Genomic DNA, 14,033 nt, shown 5'->3' on the forward strand with positions numbered 1-14,033 from the left:
GTCCGTGGACGCCAGTCATGCGATGGTTGTGCCATGTCTTCCAGACTGATTGAGACAACCTGTTCAGAGGGTCGCTGCATACTAGTGCACAGTCCTCTGCTCCCAGAGTTATCTAACGAGCAACAAATATGGTCACTCAAGTGTAAACTTGTATAACTTCCCACAGTGCTCCCTGGATTGTTGTGGCTGGGATGGCGCTTACAGGCAAGGGCACCATACCACAATTCTTGTATCTTTTTTGGTTCTTTTTGGTTACAAGACAACCTCCTATCTAACAAATATATATTCGCTGAATTCTGATTAGAACTCCAGGTGGTTGTTGAGCTATTCGGGGATCAATCAAATCTCTCATAGATTAATACGTAAGTAGTCAGAATATATATGTACAGCTGAGCCTCAACAACCACCACATATTCAATCCCTATACGTCGAATATTCTGGAAAGAAGTCAGGATGATGATTACAATATAATTCACATCACTCTTGACATTCTATGAGATATCAAGATAATTAAAAACTATAGTGGTTCTTCATTCCAGCGTGACAATCCTTTCTCTCTAAAGGATTATAGCAAAGCGCTATGTTATTCTGATTCCAGAAACTGCCACGACATGCCATGCGGTAGCGAAAATGTCGCATCCAGTATTGAATTCCTGCTCGCAGCATTCATATTGATGCCATAAGCTTGGACACCAGCAAGTCTTCCTTCATGCAGCTTCTCAATTGCACGCACTCGTGAAATATATCGATCAAGTGTTTCCTTCGCGCAGAGTGACGATTCCTCATGATTAAGAAGCTGCACTGCGTTTTTAGCTTTCCCAATGAACGTATTGACGGCTGTTGAAACATCGATGGTAACAGGTGCGTTTATCTGATGGCGCCCCTTCCATGCTATGACGAGAAATTTAGATAATGCATCGACGGCATGGTAGTATTGCTGGTAGACCCAATATGGGAGATAGAGCAAATATCGAGGCGTAAGAGAAGAGAACGTTGAGAAGAAGTCTTTCGCTGACGTCAAACCTGAGTCAAGGATATCATTATGCACCCCGGTGGTATTCCAGTCGCCCTTTGAGAAGCCGTCTTCCAGAGCGGACTCGTATAAGAGCAGCTCCAGACTGTAATACTGTAACGCCAGAATGGCTAGGTACAAGCTTAGCAAGTGTTGCCGTACATGACATAGTAAGGCAAGTGGGTGTCACTCACAGTCGTGCATGTGGTCCTGCGCGCTAGATGGCTGCAAATGCTTTAAGTCCGCTTCAAGAGCCGTACACGTTTGGACTGAATCCGACGAAGCTATGTGCGGTGGATTGTACGCATCGAGGGTAGGTGTCTGAACGATCCGGTAGGCCATACGATTTAGTCGCGCTAGCTGGACAAGATACATATCTGTAGGATATTCCTGCAGTCCCTCAAGCACGCGACAGCATTCTTCAGTGTAGCTCGTGTATCTAGGAGGATCCACATCTTTGAGACATGTTGCAGTTCTGAATGGGTCAGCCCGATTGCGGGAGCGATGTAGAGGGCCAATCTACATACACACAGGTGGTATAAAAGCACCCGAGGTAGGCTCTCCGTGCATCTGTGGTATGAGCATTGTCATTCTCGGGAGATTGCGGTGGTTTTCCAACAGATGGATCAGGCCTTTTATGGAGTCCAAGGCTATTTAGCATGGCCAGAGCCAGGTGCAAAATGATACTCATCTGCTCCTCGGATTCGAACAAAAAATGATACCTATTATGATGTGAGCCCGAATTCTACAGGTAAGATTGAAATGGAAAAATTATAGATACCATGATATGCAGACCAAGAGAGCCTGGAGGATATCAAGGCTCTTGTGCTGTTTCTTAACAATGGAACAGCTGACATGATCTAGGAACTGATCTGTCATGCGTTTTGTCCGATTCGCATCGTCAAGACAAGCCACCATTAGAATCGCACTCAAGAGAAGTGGGCTTTTTTGCTGCAACTCCGGCAATGTCATGTCAAGCGGGATGACAACACAGGGGCAGTAATAGGCCATCTCCGTCCGGTACTTTGTCAATATCGCCGATGCACTTTCACGAGTAAAATCGAGACTTTCATCCCACGGAAGAGCCAATTGTGAGGGTTTCTGTGCGTGGTGTCTGTCCGCCTGTTCAGTCTTCGATGCTGCGTCAGACGTTGTCTGGGATGCTACGCCAACAAGACAAGCCACAGTCTCAAGCTTCTTCTTGAGTCTCGCAACATCCCTTTGAACAAAGTTAACAGCCAAACCCCCTGCGGATCTCGTGGGTACCTACAACGGAGAGGTAGGCTTGCTCTTGTGAGCCCCCGGCGGCTGAGTGATACACTCCCTCTTCAAACGAGAACATCTAGCCTTATTTAACGGAGCTCAATGGACTTGAACTGAGAAAGTATCGTACCGCTTGCACCCACCCGTCTCTTGTTGGTCACATTTCACTTTTGCGTACGCGCATTGCTGGCATGCCTTTGGCTCGCGGATTCTTACTGGACGCCTTCTAACCATTGGCAACACTTGCTGACCAACAACTTGAGAAAGTAGCAGTATAAGGCTGGCTGTATGGCTCTTGTCAGAGGGCTCGTGAGTTGTCATGGCTGAGGGGGCCGAGGGCTTGAGGCTGAGATCACTGGGCACGGAATTCCGTGTTCCGTTTGAGCCAATCATTTCCAGTCAACACCGGTTAAGGGGTGAGATTTAGTCGGCAACGGCCACACAGAGTGCCGATTCGGGTAAAGTGATTTCCTAGCTTATATAGAGAGGCGCCCACCATGTCAGATGAATCCATCAAAACATTATCGGAGAGAAACACAAAATCACTTTATTAGTCTTCAAATACCTTTTTGTTGAAGACAAACAACTGCCCGGAAAGACCTGACAACTAGCATCATGTATTTAATCACCACAAGCATTGAGATCAATGCTCCTCCAGCAACGGTCAGAGAGAAGGTATGGCTTCCGTTGGATGCTAAGAAACAATAATTTCGACCATGAATAATTTGTCTTTCTGACACTTCCCACCAGTTTCTGGACTTTTCATGCATCCCGAAATACTCGCCCAATGGATTCATCCGCTCGATATCAGCCGTTGACCCAACTAAATCATCTATCGATCTTCAACCTGGTGACAAATTGAATGTCTGTGCAGGCTACGGAAAGATGAAGTTCTCGCCCGTCGTCTCATCAAACATGCAGTCCATGTTTAGCTGGGTTGGTTCTATCCCAGGGATTTTCACCGGGGAGCATATGTTTCGATTCGAGGAAATTCCGGCCTCGGGACAGGAACAGAGCCGCACAAGGTTCGTCCATGAAGAGACGTTCACAGGTCTTCTTTCATTTCTCATGGGGGAGAGCTTCCTCGCCAGCTATGTTGGTCTGGCGGAGGATTCAAGGAAGGGGTACGATGGGTTTAACCATGATCTCAAAGCTTGGGTTGAAGAAGAGCGCACAGAATAGCGAGCTACGCCCGATATAGTTTGCTACCTGTTGTCTAACAATTATTGTTTATTCTGTCCGTCTGATATCCCATGCTGTGTCCAAGAGAAGCGTCTCTTCTCGAGTCATTCCTCGCATTCCATCTTTCTGTGCTCTGATACACTCTTGGTTTCGTGTCTTTGTTGAATTGAATGATAACCACCGTTTCTCGAGTTTTGGCCTTCTGTCAAAGATTCAGCCGTAATGGGTGTTTCATCATCCAGCCACTATAGACGATCCAGAAACACTTAACAGTGGTTCAGCTGAGGATTCTCACTCACATTTTAGATCATAACTCGAGACACAAGCTTGTAGGTTCAATAGAATGAATACTGTGTTTATTTAATAATTAATAATGAAATCCTTCAATTAATAGTGGCTGATGTGCTATTAGCAGAGTAACGCAAAGGGCCCGTATCTACGAAAGAAATGGTCTGTACTCTATTTATTATGAGTGACCATGGATTCAAGGTTATTAAGGAATGCATGCATGTAAATACTCACGTAGACTTTATGAGAGTGGTAAGTTTATTTTCTATTACTATGTTGAGTTGGTGACTTTAGCAGCATTATATTTTGAGCTTCCTGCCACATTATTGACGTCAGCTATATAATGTAAGGTAACCGGAGTGGGATTCGCTGACCTTCTAAAGCACTTATAACTAATATGTAGAGACTATGATATCTACTTCTCAACCAATTATCAGCTGCATCTTCCATCAGGTGGACACATAAGAGGAAGTGTAGACCAACGGATACCCCGGAGCAGTGATGTCACTGATCACCAGACCTCCAACCACATGCCACAAACCGAACACCATCAATAAATTCATTCAGGCACTATAGCCATCAACACTAATCTTTGTATCTCACCGGACAAATCAATTGAGGATGGAGGGAACTACATCACCGTACACTAGCATAGAAGACTATGGCCTGGTGGGGGACATGCACACCTGCGCCCTGATCAGCAAAACTGGCAGCCTTGACTACATGTGCTGGCCTGTCTTCGATTCGCCCTCCGTCTTCTGTCGCATCCTTGACTGTACACAGGGAGGACACTTCTCCATATCCCCAATACCGGATATCCAACCAATCAGCAAGCAGCGATATCGACCGTACACTAACATGTTGGAGACCCGATGGATCGACGAACAGGGGGTGGTTAGTCTACTCGACTACCTGCCTGTATCAAGTCACAACTCGCGCTCGGAGTGGTGTATTTGCGATGACCCCATTGCTCGTAATGATCCGCAGAGACCATGTCATTCAGGTGTTGTTCGAAGGATCGAATGCGTGAGGGGTGAAATGGAGATGGATTTTGAGATCTTTCCTGCGTTCAACTATGCAAGAGACAGACACACTGGCCATTGGATCACTCCAGAGAACTCCAGCGGCGCGCTCAAGAAATATTCTTTCGAGAGCGACACGCAAAAACTGAACTTGACTATCCATTCTGGTATCGACACTTCGCTTGAGCCAGCTGATGCCATTTCCCCGGTGGATCTAAAACTCCAGGAGAAGGAAGGACCGAAAGGGCCTGGACTACATGCCAGGGTGAGGATGAAAGAAGGGCAATCAATCTCATTTGTGCTGCACGACCCGGAAACGAGTCTTCCTGAGGAGGGCTCCTTACGACACTACCTGGACGGACTGGAAAAAGAGACGCTGGACTTCTGGGGTGGCTGGATCGCCCGTTGTACGTTCCGCGGTCACTACAGAGAACAGGTTGAGCGTAGCCTGTTGGTGCTTAAGCTTCTCACCTACAAACCTACCGGAGCAATCGTTGCAGCTCCTACGTTCTCCCTTCCCGAGTATGTCGGGGGGTCCCGGAACTGGGACTATCGGTACTCCTGGCTTCGTGATGCTGCTTTTGTCGTGTACGTGTTCCTCAAGAACGGCTATCCCATGGAAGCCGAAGCGTACATCAACTTCATCTTCGACCGCATCTTCCCTCCAGTGAGGGATAACGAATGCGTAGCCGACGCTCCATTCCTGCCCATAATGGTGACGATTCGAGGGGAGAGCGACATTCCGGAAACTGAGCTGGACCATCTAGAGGGATACAAGGGTAGTAAGCCCGTACGTATCGGAAACGCCGCTGCAAAACATATACAGCTGGATATCTATGGAGAGCTCATGGACAGTGTCTACCTCTACAACAAGCACGGACGGCCTATCTCCTATGAGCAGTGGGTCGCCGTCCGACGCATGATGGCGCATGTAATCAGAGTTCGAAACGAGCCCGACAGATCACTGTGGGAAGTCCGAGGCAAGGAGCAGAATTTTGTCTACAGCAAAATCATGCTCTGGGTTGCGCTGGACAGAGCAATACGTCTAACAGAGAAGCGGTCTAATCTACCGTGTCCAGATGTGGATCAGTGGAGGCGTGCGCGTGATGAGCTCTACGATGAGATCATGACCAAAGGCTTCAACCTCAAGGGAAAGTATTTCTGCATGAGCTATGAGAATCAGGATGTGCTCGATGCAGCTGTTCTTATTGCACCGCTGGTATTCTTCGTCGCTCCAAATGATCCCAGATTCCTGTCCACTCTAAAGAAGATCATGTGTGCCCCGGCCAAAGGCGGGTTATCAATTGCCAATATGGTATCCCGGTATGACCACACAAAAGTGGATGATGGTATGTTCTCTCCTACACGACTACTTTCCCTACTGACCCAAATCCAGGAATTGGTGGCGGCGAGGGCGCATTCGTCATGGTGACTTTTTGGCTAGTCGAAGCAATGATGCGTGTACGTCTTCGTTTCCCTCCGGGAACCAGCATACTGACATGGTATTCAGGCCTCAAAAGCAATGCCATATCAGATGGACGATCCATTCTACCCCCAACTGCGAAAGGCGGCGGTTGCCCACTTTGACAACATGCTCTCCTTTGCAAATCATTTAGGCATGTTCTCAGAAGAAGTGGCCATATCAGGGGAGCAGATTGGGAATACACCACAAGCCTTCAGCCATCTTGCGTGTGTTAGTGCTGCGATGAACCTTGGGGAGCAAGGCGAGAGATGAAAACCCGCACTTCTATCGATGCTCACTCCTGATATTCAACTGAAGTTTCCGGTACATCTCCAATAATCTAGATATACCTCATGTACCTAATCATTCGGCACATGGATCTCAATACGTAAATTCCTCAACTGTCGACGAGCATTCTGACTCCCTCACAGTATTATTTAGATAATGCACAGGCCTGTAAATCAGTAGTCAGACCGTAGCGCAGATCCTCGACGGGAATTCTCAAAATAGAACCTGCGATGCATATTTGGTAGATAAGCATGTGCGGTACAGCCGTACCTTCTAGGTCTTAAGGCATCGGCATTCAAAACACCAATATTCTATACTTGTATCCCTCATGGTTATGAAGATTGGAGATATTCTATTATACAAATTCCCAACCAAGAGTGGAAAAGACCGCAGGCATGTCGAATGCCGCCTGTTTATCCCTGACCTCCAAAGCATACCTTAAGAGCATCATAACACCCAAGAAACAATCCACCTCCCAGCCCAGCCGCGAGGCAAGTCAAAGCCCCGCCTCTGAAAAGACCTCGTATACCCTCCTTCACTAATACACCCCTCGCTACAGCCACAGCATTAGCAGACGATACCCTCTCTACCTTCACTGACGGAGGTATGGGCCGAATATCGGCCTTCAAGGGCAGTCGAGCATAGGTGGGAGTACCCGCCGCAAGCCTCATGCGCGTCTTCACCACATCAACCGGTACGAAGAGCAGCGACACCACCGCGCTGGCCAGTGCACCGCTGTAGAAACTTCCCTTGAAATGAGCACTAACATCACTGGAACCCTGCGGTACCTCAAACCACGAGGACTTGAGATACTCATACGTCGAGAACGTCAGACTCGTCCCGGGGAGATGGCCAGCCGCTAGCATGGTGTACCCCGCCCAGAGCTTAGTCGGATGCCTGGAGAAGTGCTTGACGGTCGATAGCAGCGGCGAGCGACTATGCCCGGATTGAACATGCACGACTTGAGCATTCTGCTTCAGCACCTCGGCGGGATTAGTGATGGCGCATGCTACCAGATCTGCTACTGCGCTGCTAAGCGCGTACGTGGCTAGCTCGCGAGACTTTGATGGTTGAGTGTCCTCGTTAGGCTGAAGCGTTGATTTCATGGTTTCGTAGATTGTGAAGAAGGCGACTGATGCGGGGATACTGGTGATAATCGTTGGGCCGAAGCCTTGATATAACCCTCGGTAGAGAGCCGGGTTGATGCCGCCATTTGCACGTTGATATGTTGAGGCGTAGGCGGGTGATTGTAATCGAGTAATGAGCGTGTCGAGTGGGTGAGTGAGCAGCTCAACTCCTACTGCGGCTATGCCTGCTGCCTAAATGGGATTAGTTGCACGCAAGGCCATTATTGTATATGGTACGTACAAACGAGACGTCCTTGTTACTGCCATCGACAGACATGGTACTGACGATGAGCTCTCATGCCTGGTAAAAACCGGTTGTTATATTTTAGACGTTAGTTGGAGGAATTAATGGCGTCGTACAGGTCAGAAATATGGTCTTGGCATGGAACTGATCGGCTTCGGATCTCCGATGGCACGAGAATGGAATCCGCGGATCCCGTATACAGAAATATATCAAGCTTAAACTTGATTGAAGCGCATAAAACACAAATACTACAATCTGAAATCCCTATATCATCATGCCCAGCATGTATTCACCCTTCCCGCCTCCACTCAATGCCTCACCCCACCACGAAAGAAAGGCTACCCTGTCCTTCAGGTTTGCATGCCATTGCGCAGGTTATCATACTGCGACACCGGATAGTCCAATTCATTCTGACTCTGTTCAAAGGCTCCCGTGCCTCCGAGTGCATTTACTACCTGAGAGGATATCAGCATTGGACCAGCAAACCGCTCAAATAAGTACTCACCGTGGTAATCAGACTATCACTTCCGGTCTTATCGCTGCTGCTGTCCCACCACATGGCGCCTCCCAATCCCAAGGTCTTGATATAGCCAGACTTCATAGTCGCCACTTGAGGGTTGTCATAGCTGATCAAGAACTTGTTCGTCGCGTCGTAACTGTAGCTCGCCATGATGTTGGGAAGGACATGCTCCGTGGCGCCAGCTTGAGGGAGCGCCTTGTAGTCCCACACTCCATTCTCCCAGCTCCCCTGGCCAACGCCATTATAAGGCTTGCCAAGTCCGTCGGTGTTGGCAAATGAGCGGCCGTAGAGAGGCATACCTAGGACTATTTTGTTGGCGGGGACTCCGCCGGCGCGGTACAGATCGAGTGCCGTCTGGGTGTTGAATGGTGTGGAGAGCGGGTTGGAGGTGTCGTTGTAGACGTTCGCTTGATGGCCGGTGAGGGAGGAGAAACTGCCGGCGTAATCGTAGGCCATGAGGTTCCAGAAGTCCAGTTGCTGATCCATGTCTTTGAGGTGAAGGACCTTTATCTTATCGGGACCTGTGCTAGATCAGACTGGTTCAAGTGGTCGAATGGGACGGTGCGTACTAACCAGCTGGAGAAGCTACCGTCAGAAGGAAGTGCTGGCCGCCTGCATTTGCAGCACTGTAACTGTCGAGGGCCTAGTGACCTTAGTAATATGTCCATTAAGGGCCGCGTTCATCAGCACATACAGTTCTCAATTCCTTGAGCAACAGCACAAAGTCGTTCGCTTGCTGGTCGTTTTCAGGGTACTAGGCCTATTAGCCAGTGTCAACGTTGAAGTCATACATCAGCTCACCTCCCAATCAATATCCAGTCCATCAAATCCCAGGTCCTGCAGCAGCTTCACCGCAGTCTTCGCAAAGTTCTTCCGTCCAGCATCGGTACTAGCCGCCGGAGCAAAGTTGGGAGAATAGGTCCACCCGCCAATGGACAAGAGAACCTTGAGGTTACGGTTCTGCTTCTTCAACAGATACAGCTGTTTGATACAGCCGTAGACATTGTTGCCAGTATCAGACCAGGAGTCACCGGGGTAATGTTTCTCAACGTCAGCCCAAGAGTCTGTCATATAGACCTCCCCCGTTTCAGGGCGCACATTTGCAAAGGCGTAGAGGACGTGCGTGAGCCTCTGGACAGGAAGGTCCTGGGGATTATGGTTGCGCCCGTAGATTGCCTAAATAGTGAGAAGGGGCATTCAGTGTGGTGTGAGATAGTACTAACCCAGTTGACAAAGTAGACGATTGAGCGATAACCGGAGCTAGCGCGCTCCTCCAGATCAGTACTGCTGGCATCGCGATTCCACATCACTGCGGCGTCGACACAGAGACTGCCGAGCAGAAGGGCGATCTTGACGATGGTGGAAGTTGCAAAGCGCATTGTTGTCGTTCAGTCGAGCTTGTCAATGTGTGAGCTTGTCGGATGAAGTCGTCCTGTACTCTGTAAATACCACGAGATACGCTCCCTATTTATCTCTGAAGCTCCTGGTCTTCATCGCTACCTACAACACTCGCCATACAGCGTCGCTTCCGGGTCAAGTCCCATCGTCGCGTTGTAGATATAATATCATCCAGAACCCTATCACCAGTAACCCTGATGGCAACGTGTCACAAGATAGGGATCAAATCAGATGCAGAGATAAGGCAGCGATTCAGTGAAGAACCAGGTTCCGGTGATCCGACGGCCATAGATCTTGCAGTAATCTCGAGTCACAGGCCAGGTTTCACGTACCTGACCATCCTGCATGCGACGTCGGCAGATGTAAGTGGTCTGGGCTTTCTGCCCAATGAGAGCTTCACTTTGTGCAGAAAAGGCAATGTGACTGACCGCGTGGAGGGCCGCCAAGGCGCTTAGTCGCGTGAGGGGTCTCCTTAATCTCCAGTTCGATGTAACGACAGGAGGACGTGTATATCGAAGCACATGCCCTTCTTGGTTATTATTCCGCTGTTTAATGGGTCAAAAGGGGTTTGCAGCAGCTGAAAGGGAGCATGACGCTATGCGACGTGACCGTTGCCGCCGAGCCCAAGGGGATGTCACTATCACTCTCGCTTTCAATTTATCAACTGGGCAGTAGGACTTGCAACAGCCGAGATTACGGCTCTTCAAACCTTGAGTAATGTAACATACCGATGATGTTAATATCTTCCTGCCAGGGTCTTGAAGATACACTGGGGTTGACCCCGCGCGATGGAGTGCAGTCCGGGGTTGAAGCTGCCGAACCTCTATATTCTGGTCAGCTATTCCGATGCATACGTTTCAGTCGAAATATGTGGGGACGCCATTCCATCTCACTTTAATTTGCGTGTCCTTCCACATAGTAGCAGTCAGTAATGTCTGTGGGACTAATATATAGAGTAGCTCGCACATGTCATATTCATGAAGTTGGGAACATCTCCGTTGAACCGATACGATACCTATTCCGTCAATGATACAGACAGCGAGCATCTCACATCCAGTGCATCAGTACAGATTGGCCAGCAACTATTTCACAGCGATGCGTGTTGAGTTAACTACGGTAGTAGTGTCCTCTTCTGCCGAGAGCACATGCTGACGTGAGAACCTCTTCTGCCCCTTGACGAACCAGTAAACCGTGGAGATGATGAGAACCACACCGATGACCACGACGCCGTAATCTGGAAAACAGTTAGCCATTTAGCAACAGTTTCTTTCGGAGACGACACGCACTCGTGCTTCGGCCTGTTACCGGAAGAGAAGGCGGGAATAGAAACAGAATTGTGGTGAGAAGGATGTAGGCAATGGCTAATATAGACGAGGATTGCCTGCCATGGTTGAACAGCGAGATTCTGTATCCGTTAGCCTCCCTAATAAATCCATAAGGTCCGTTTCATGTCGCTTCTGAGTTATGGAGAAGCGAGTATAAGTGGAGGGAAGGATAAGTACTAGATTGTCAAGGACTGCGATGTTCATAATCAATGAACTCCCGAATAGCGAGGCAGTCGCAGGGAGGCATATCTAGTGAAGGTCTAAGCTGTTTCTAATCTTTCCAGTCGAGAACGGTCAGATAGCTCGAACAAGACGGTTGCCATTAGAAAACCTCTACCCGTAGGTGTCGCTTTTTACTGTGCAACACCCTCCGTCTCCCCAACCCGAATCACCATCTTCTTGGCCCTGACCGTCCCGTCCTTAAGCCCTCTCAATGCCCCCTCCAAACCTCCAAGGCCTCCCTTCACAACCTCATACGGGTGCGCGGTGAGCCATCCATCTCTCAGCCCCCTGGCGAAGACAGCCGACCAGACCGTGCCAAACAGGGGCACCTTGTGCACGTGAGCCACCGTCATTCTCACAAGCTCCACGCTCGGATCCGCCGCGCTCTCATCCACAGGCAACACGTGCGTGATCCTCGGCTTCCTGCCATTGGCGTCTGGCGGCCCAGCAATGACCTTGCTCAGAGTGACATACGTCTCATTCTCCGAAACGCAGTCGTACGCATCGTATGCGCGTCCATCCTCGACACCAGCTTCCTTAATGGCATCCTTCAGTGCGATGGCCAGCTCTTCGGACGTCTTGTATGCCGTGTAGTCCACGATCCGGTCACCCTTGCCAGGATTCAAAACCGGCACGACAAACTCGCTGTTCTTGCTCCCCACGGCGATAATGGGGTGAATGTTTGCTACCTGCGCGAGCTTGATGGCAAATGCGCCAATTGCTGTGGACGCGCCGTAGATAATAACAGGCCGCTTCCCCTTGCTGTCCTGCGTGGACTCGGCGTCCCACGGCGACGGAAACTGGAGCTGATAAAACAGCGCGACGGCGGAGGTGTACGCAGCCAGCGGGATGGTGGCGGCCTCCTCGTAGGAGACGGCCGACGGCAGGGCGAAGACGGTATTCGAGGGTGCAATGGCGTACTCGGCAAAGGCGCCGTGCGGAGTCATCATGACGTGGAATGCAGCGACCCGGTCGCCCTTAGCGAAGCCGAAGACATTGTCGCCAACGGCCTCAACTGTGCCGGCAATATCATCGCCCGTATTGGTGCCGTTGCTCGTCGGCAGCCAGCTGGGCAGTTTCCAGTCCTTGGGGTTGGTGCCTGGCAGCCGTGTCAGCTGGATTTGAAAGTGACGACGTCATCGAAGCTTGTCGAGCATGAGGAAGGAGAGACAACGAACCTGCAACGACGACTTTGATTAGGACCTCGTCGGGCCCAGGCTTTGGGACGGCGACATCCTTGATCTCGACCTTAATCTCCTTGTTGACGATAGCTTCCTTCATGTTAGCGAGTGAGTCTGGTGGGATAGCTTGCAGTGTGGTAGATTGTTGGGTGTAATGCTTTTGTCGTTGAGTCCGTTCAGGCTTTTGCATCGAACTTCCAAAGCGCAATCCATCTCTTAAATGCTACAGAAAACGAAATGCTTGCAACAGGATAGGGGAAGAGACATCCCGAATGGCCTACAACCTGACAAATACATCCCCCGAAGCTCCACCACGAAACTTACATCGTGATCACATAATCGTGCTGACACCTAATGACCACGAAAATCATTCGCCGAGAGTCGCATGAGATAGCGATCTCGAGCTCCAGACACTGTTAGAACCCCTCTTATTGCAGAGTTGACGGATTTACCGTTCGTTAAACCCTGAATCAGCTGACAAATAGCGAACGAAAAATGGACTGATTGATAATACCATCATTATGAAAAGTGGGGTGTTAGTGCGGTGTTCATTGATGGTGAAGAATCTTTGGGCAGCTTCCCGGTGGTGCACTATTGCGCTACCACTTGCAATACTAACGACAGATCCATCGAGCAATCACTAATCAGTAGAAAAGGGAAACTGCCGCTTGCGCGTCTCAACCTGGGACCCAGGATTGTGAGCCGAGCTTGAAGAAATACATCATGGCGCCCGCTTCCTGCTCCTGATATGCATGTCAACCTAACCAATGGACGAACAAAGAGAAGTTCCCCTGACTGATACAGACACAAGCACAGAACATGACCTAGAGAAGCCCTCATCCTAGGCATGGCATCAGCTTGGGACCCCTGCTCCTGGGCCCCTTGAGTGAGTTTCATGGAAGGGGCCCCATATACCTCGTTGCCTGGGCCATGTACATTATCTGGATCATCCCGTCGGCTGTGGCCAGGAATATCGAGACGATGATTGTATCGCGGTTTTTTGATGGGGTATCTGGGAGTGCGTTCCTCGCCGTCTCACGGACGACGGTGAGTGACCTGTTTAGTCGGAAGGATCTCCAGGGGCCGATGCTGTTGTACTCGATGTCACCGTTTATCGGGCCGGCCGTTGGGCCCACGGTGGACGGCTTCGTCAACTACTACATCCAGTGGCGGTGCACGTTCTATCTGCTGCTCATCTGGGCGTTTGTCATGGCCTTGGCCATTGTGAGTGCGCAGGAAAATATATTGTCCCTCTGCCTTACCAACAGTCAACCACCTATTACCATTCCCGCTTCGACCTTCAGGTATATAGTCATGCAGCCTATTCGTAGTCTTTCCGATGAACCGAGTCACTAGCCCAACTTCGTTCAAAATAACTCCAAATCTTCACAGTAATTTCGGCCCCTGCCCACCTAAAAGCCAATAAAGGCTTAGACCCGCCAAAACCGGCACTTAAAGGAGCTTGATTCCCCCTAGTTTATCGGCAATTTCTACGGTAC

At 49.7% G+C, this 14,033-nt stretch overlaps 6 protein-coding genes across 6 annotated transcripts; 3 read left to right on the forward strand and 3 right to left on the reverse strand.

Moving 5' to 3' along the window:
• Positions 1 to 2,890: 2,890 nt before the first annotated feature.
• Positions 2,891 to 3,457, forward strand: NFIA_094870 (SRPBCC domain-containing protein; the record flags this gene model as incomplete). Its single annotated transcript, XM_001261763.1, has 2 exons — positions 2,891 to 2,950; positions 3,026 to 3,457. 2 exons carry the CDS (start codon positions 2,891 to 2,893, stop codon positions 3,455 to 3,457), a joined length of 492 nt encoding a protein of 163 aa, XP_001261764.1.
• A 909-nt stretch (positions 3,458 to 4,366) lies between these two features.
• NFIA_094880 (glycoside hydrolase family 15 protein) lies at positions 4,367 to 6,502 on the forward strand (the record flags this gene model as incomplete). The annotated part of the gene is made up of 3 exons (XM_001261764.1): positions 4,367 to 6,116; positions 6,164 to 6,228; positions 6,278 to 6,502. 3 exons carry the CDS (start codon positions 4,367 to 4,369, stop codon positions 6,500 to 6,502), a joined length of 2,040 nt encoding a protein of 679 aa, XP_001261765.1.
• Positions 6,503 to 6,930: 428 nt separating this feature from the next.
• Positions 6,931 to 7,921, reverse strand: NFIA_094890 (putative mitochondrial carrier protein (Pet8); the record flags this gene model as incomplete). Its single annotated transcript, XM_001261765.1, has 2 exons — positions 6,931 to 7,836; positions 7,886 to 7,921. The coding sequence occupies 2 exons, from the start codon at positions 7,919 to 7,921 to the stop codon at positions 6,931 to 6,933; spliced, it is 942 nt and encodes a 313-aa protein (XP_001261766.1).
• A 317-nt stretch (positions 7,922 to 8,238) lies between these two features.
• On the reverse strand, positions 8,239 to 9,787 carry NFIA_094900 (glycoside hydrolase family 18 protein; the record flags this gene model as incomplete). The annotated part of the gene is made up of 6 exons (XM_001261766.1): positions 8,239 to 8,343; positions 8,394 to 8,929; positions 8,982 to 9,051; positions 9,103 to 9,162; positions 9,210 to 9,584; positions 9,632 to 9,787. 6 exons carry the CDS (start codon positions 9,785 to 9,787, stop codon positions 8,239 to 8,241), a joined length of 1,302 nt encoding a protein of 433 aa, XP_001261767.1.
• Positions 9,788 to 11,484: 1,697 nt separating this feature from the next.
• On the reverse strand, positions 11,485 to 12,634 carry NFIA_094910 (zinc-binding alcohol dehydrogenase family protein; the record flags this gene model as incomplete). The annotated part of the gene is made up of 2 exons (XM_001261767.1): positions 11,485 to 12,452; positions 12,532 to 12,634. The coding sequence occupies 2 exons, from the start codon at positions 12,632 to 12,634 to the stop codon at positions 11,485 to 11,487; spliced, it is 1,071 nt and encodes a 356-aa protein (XP_001261768.1).
• Positions 12,635 to 13,464: 830 nt separating this feature from the next.
• On the forward strand, positions 13,465 to 13,865 carry NFIA_094920 (putative MFS multidrug transporter; the record flags this gene model as incomplete). Its single annotated transcript, XM_001261768.1, has 2 exons — positions 13,465 to 13,758; positions 13,803 to 13,865. 2 exons carry the CDS (start codon positions 13,465 to 13,467, stop codon positions 13,863 to 13,865), a joined length of 357 nt encoding a protein of 118 aa, XP_001261769.1.
• Positions 13,866 to 14,033: the final 168 nt, after the last annotated feature.

Source organism: Aspergillus fischeri, genomic scaffold, assembly GCF_000149645.3.
Source record: "Aspergillus fischeri NRRL 181 1099437636262 genomic scaffold, whole genome shotgun sequence".
NCBI classification, from domain to species: Eukaryota; Fungi; Ascomycota; class Eurotiomycetes; order Eurotiales; family Aspergillaceae; genus Aspergillus; species Aspergillus fischeri.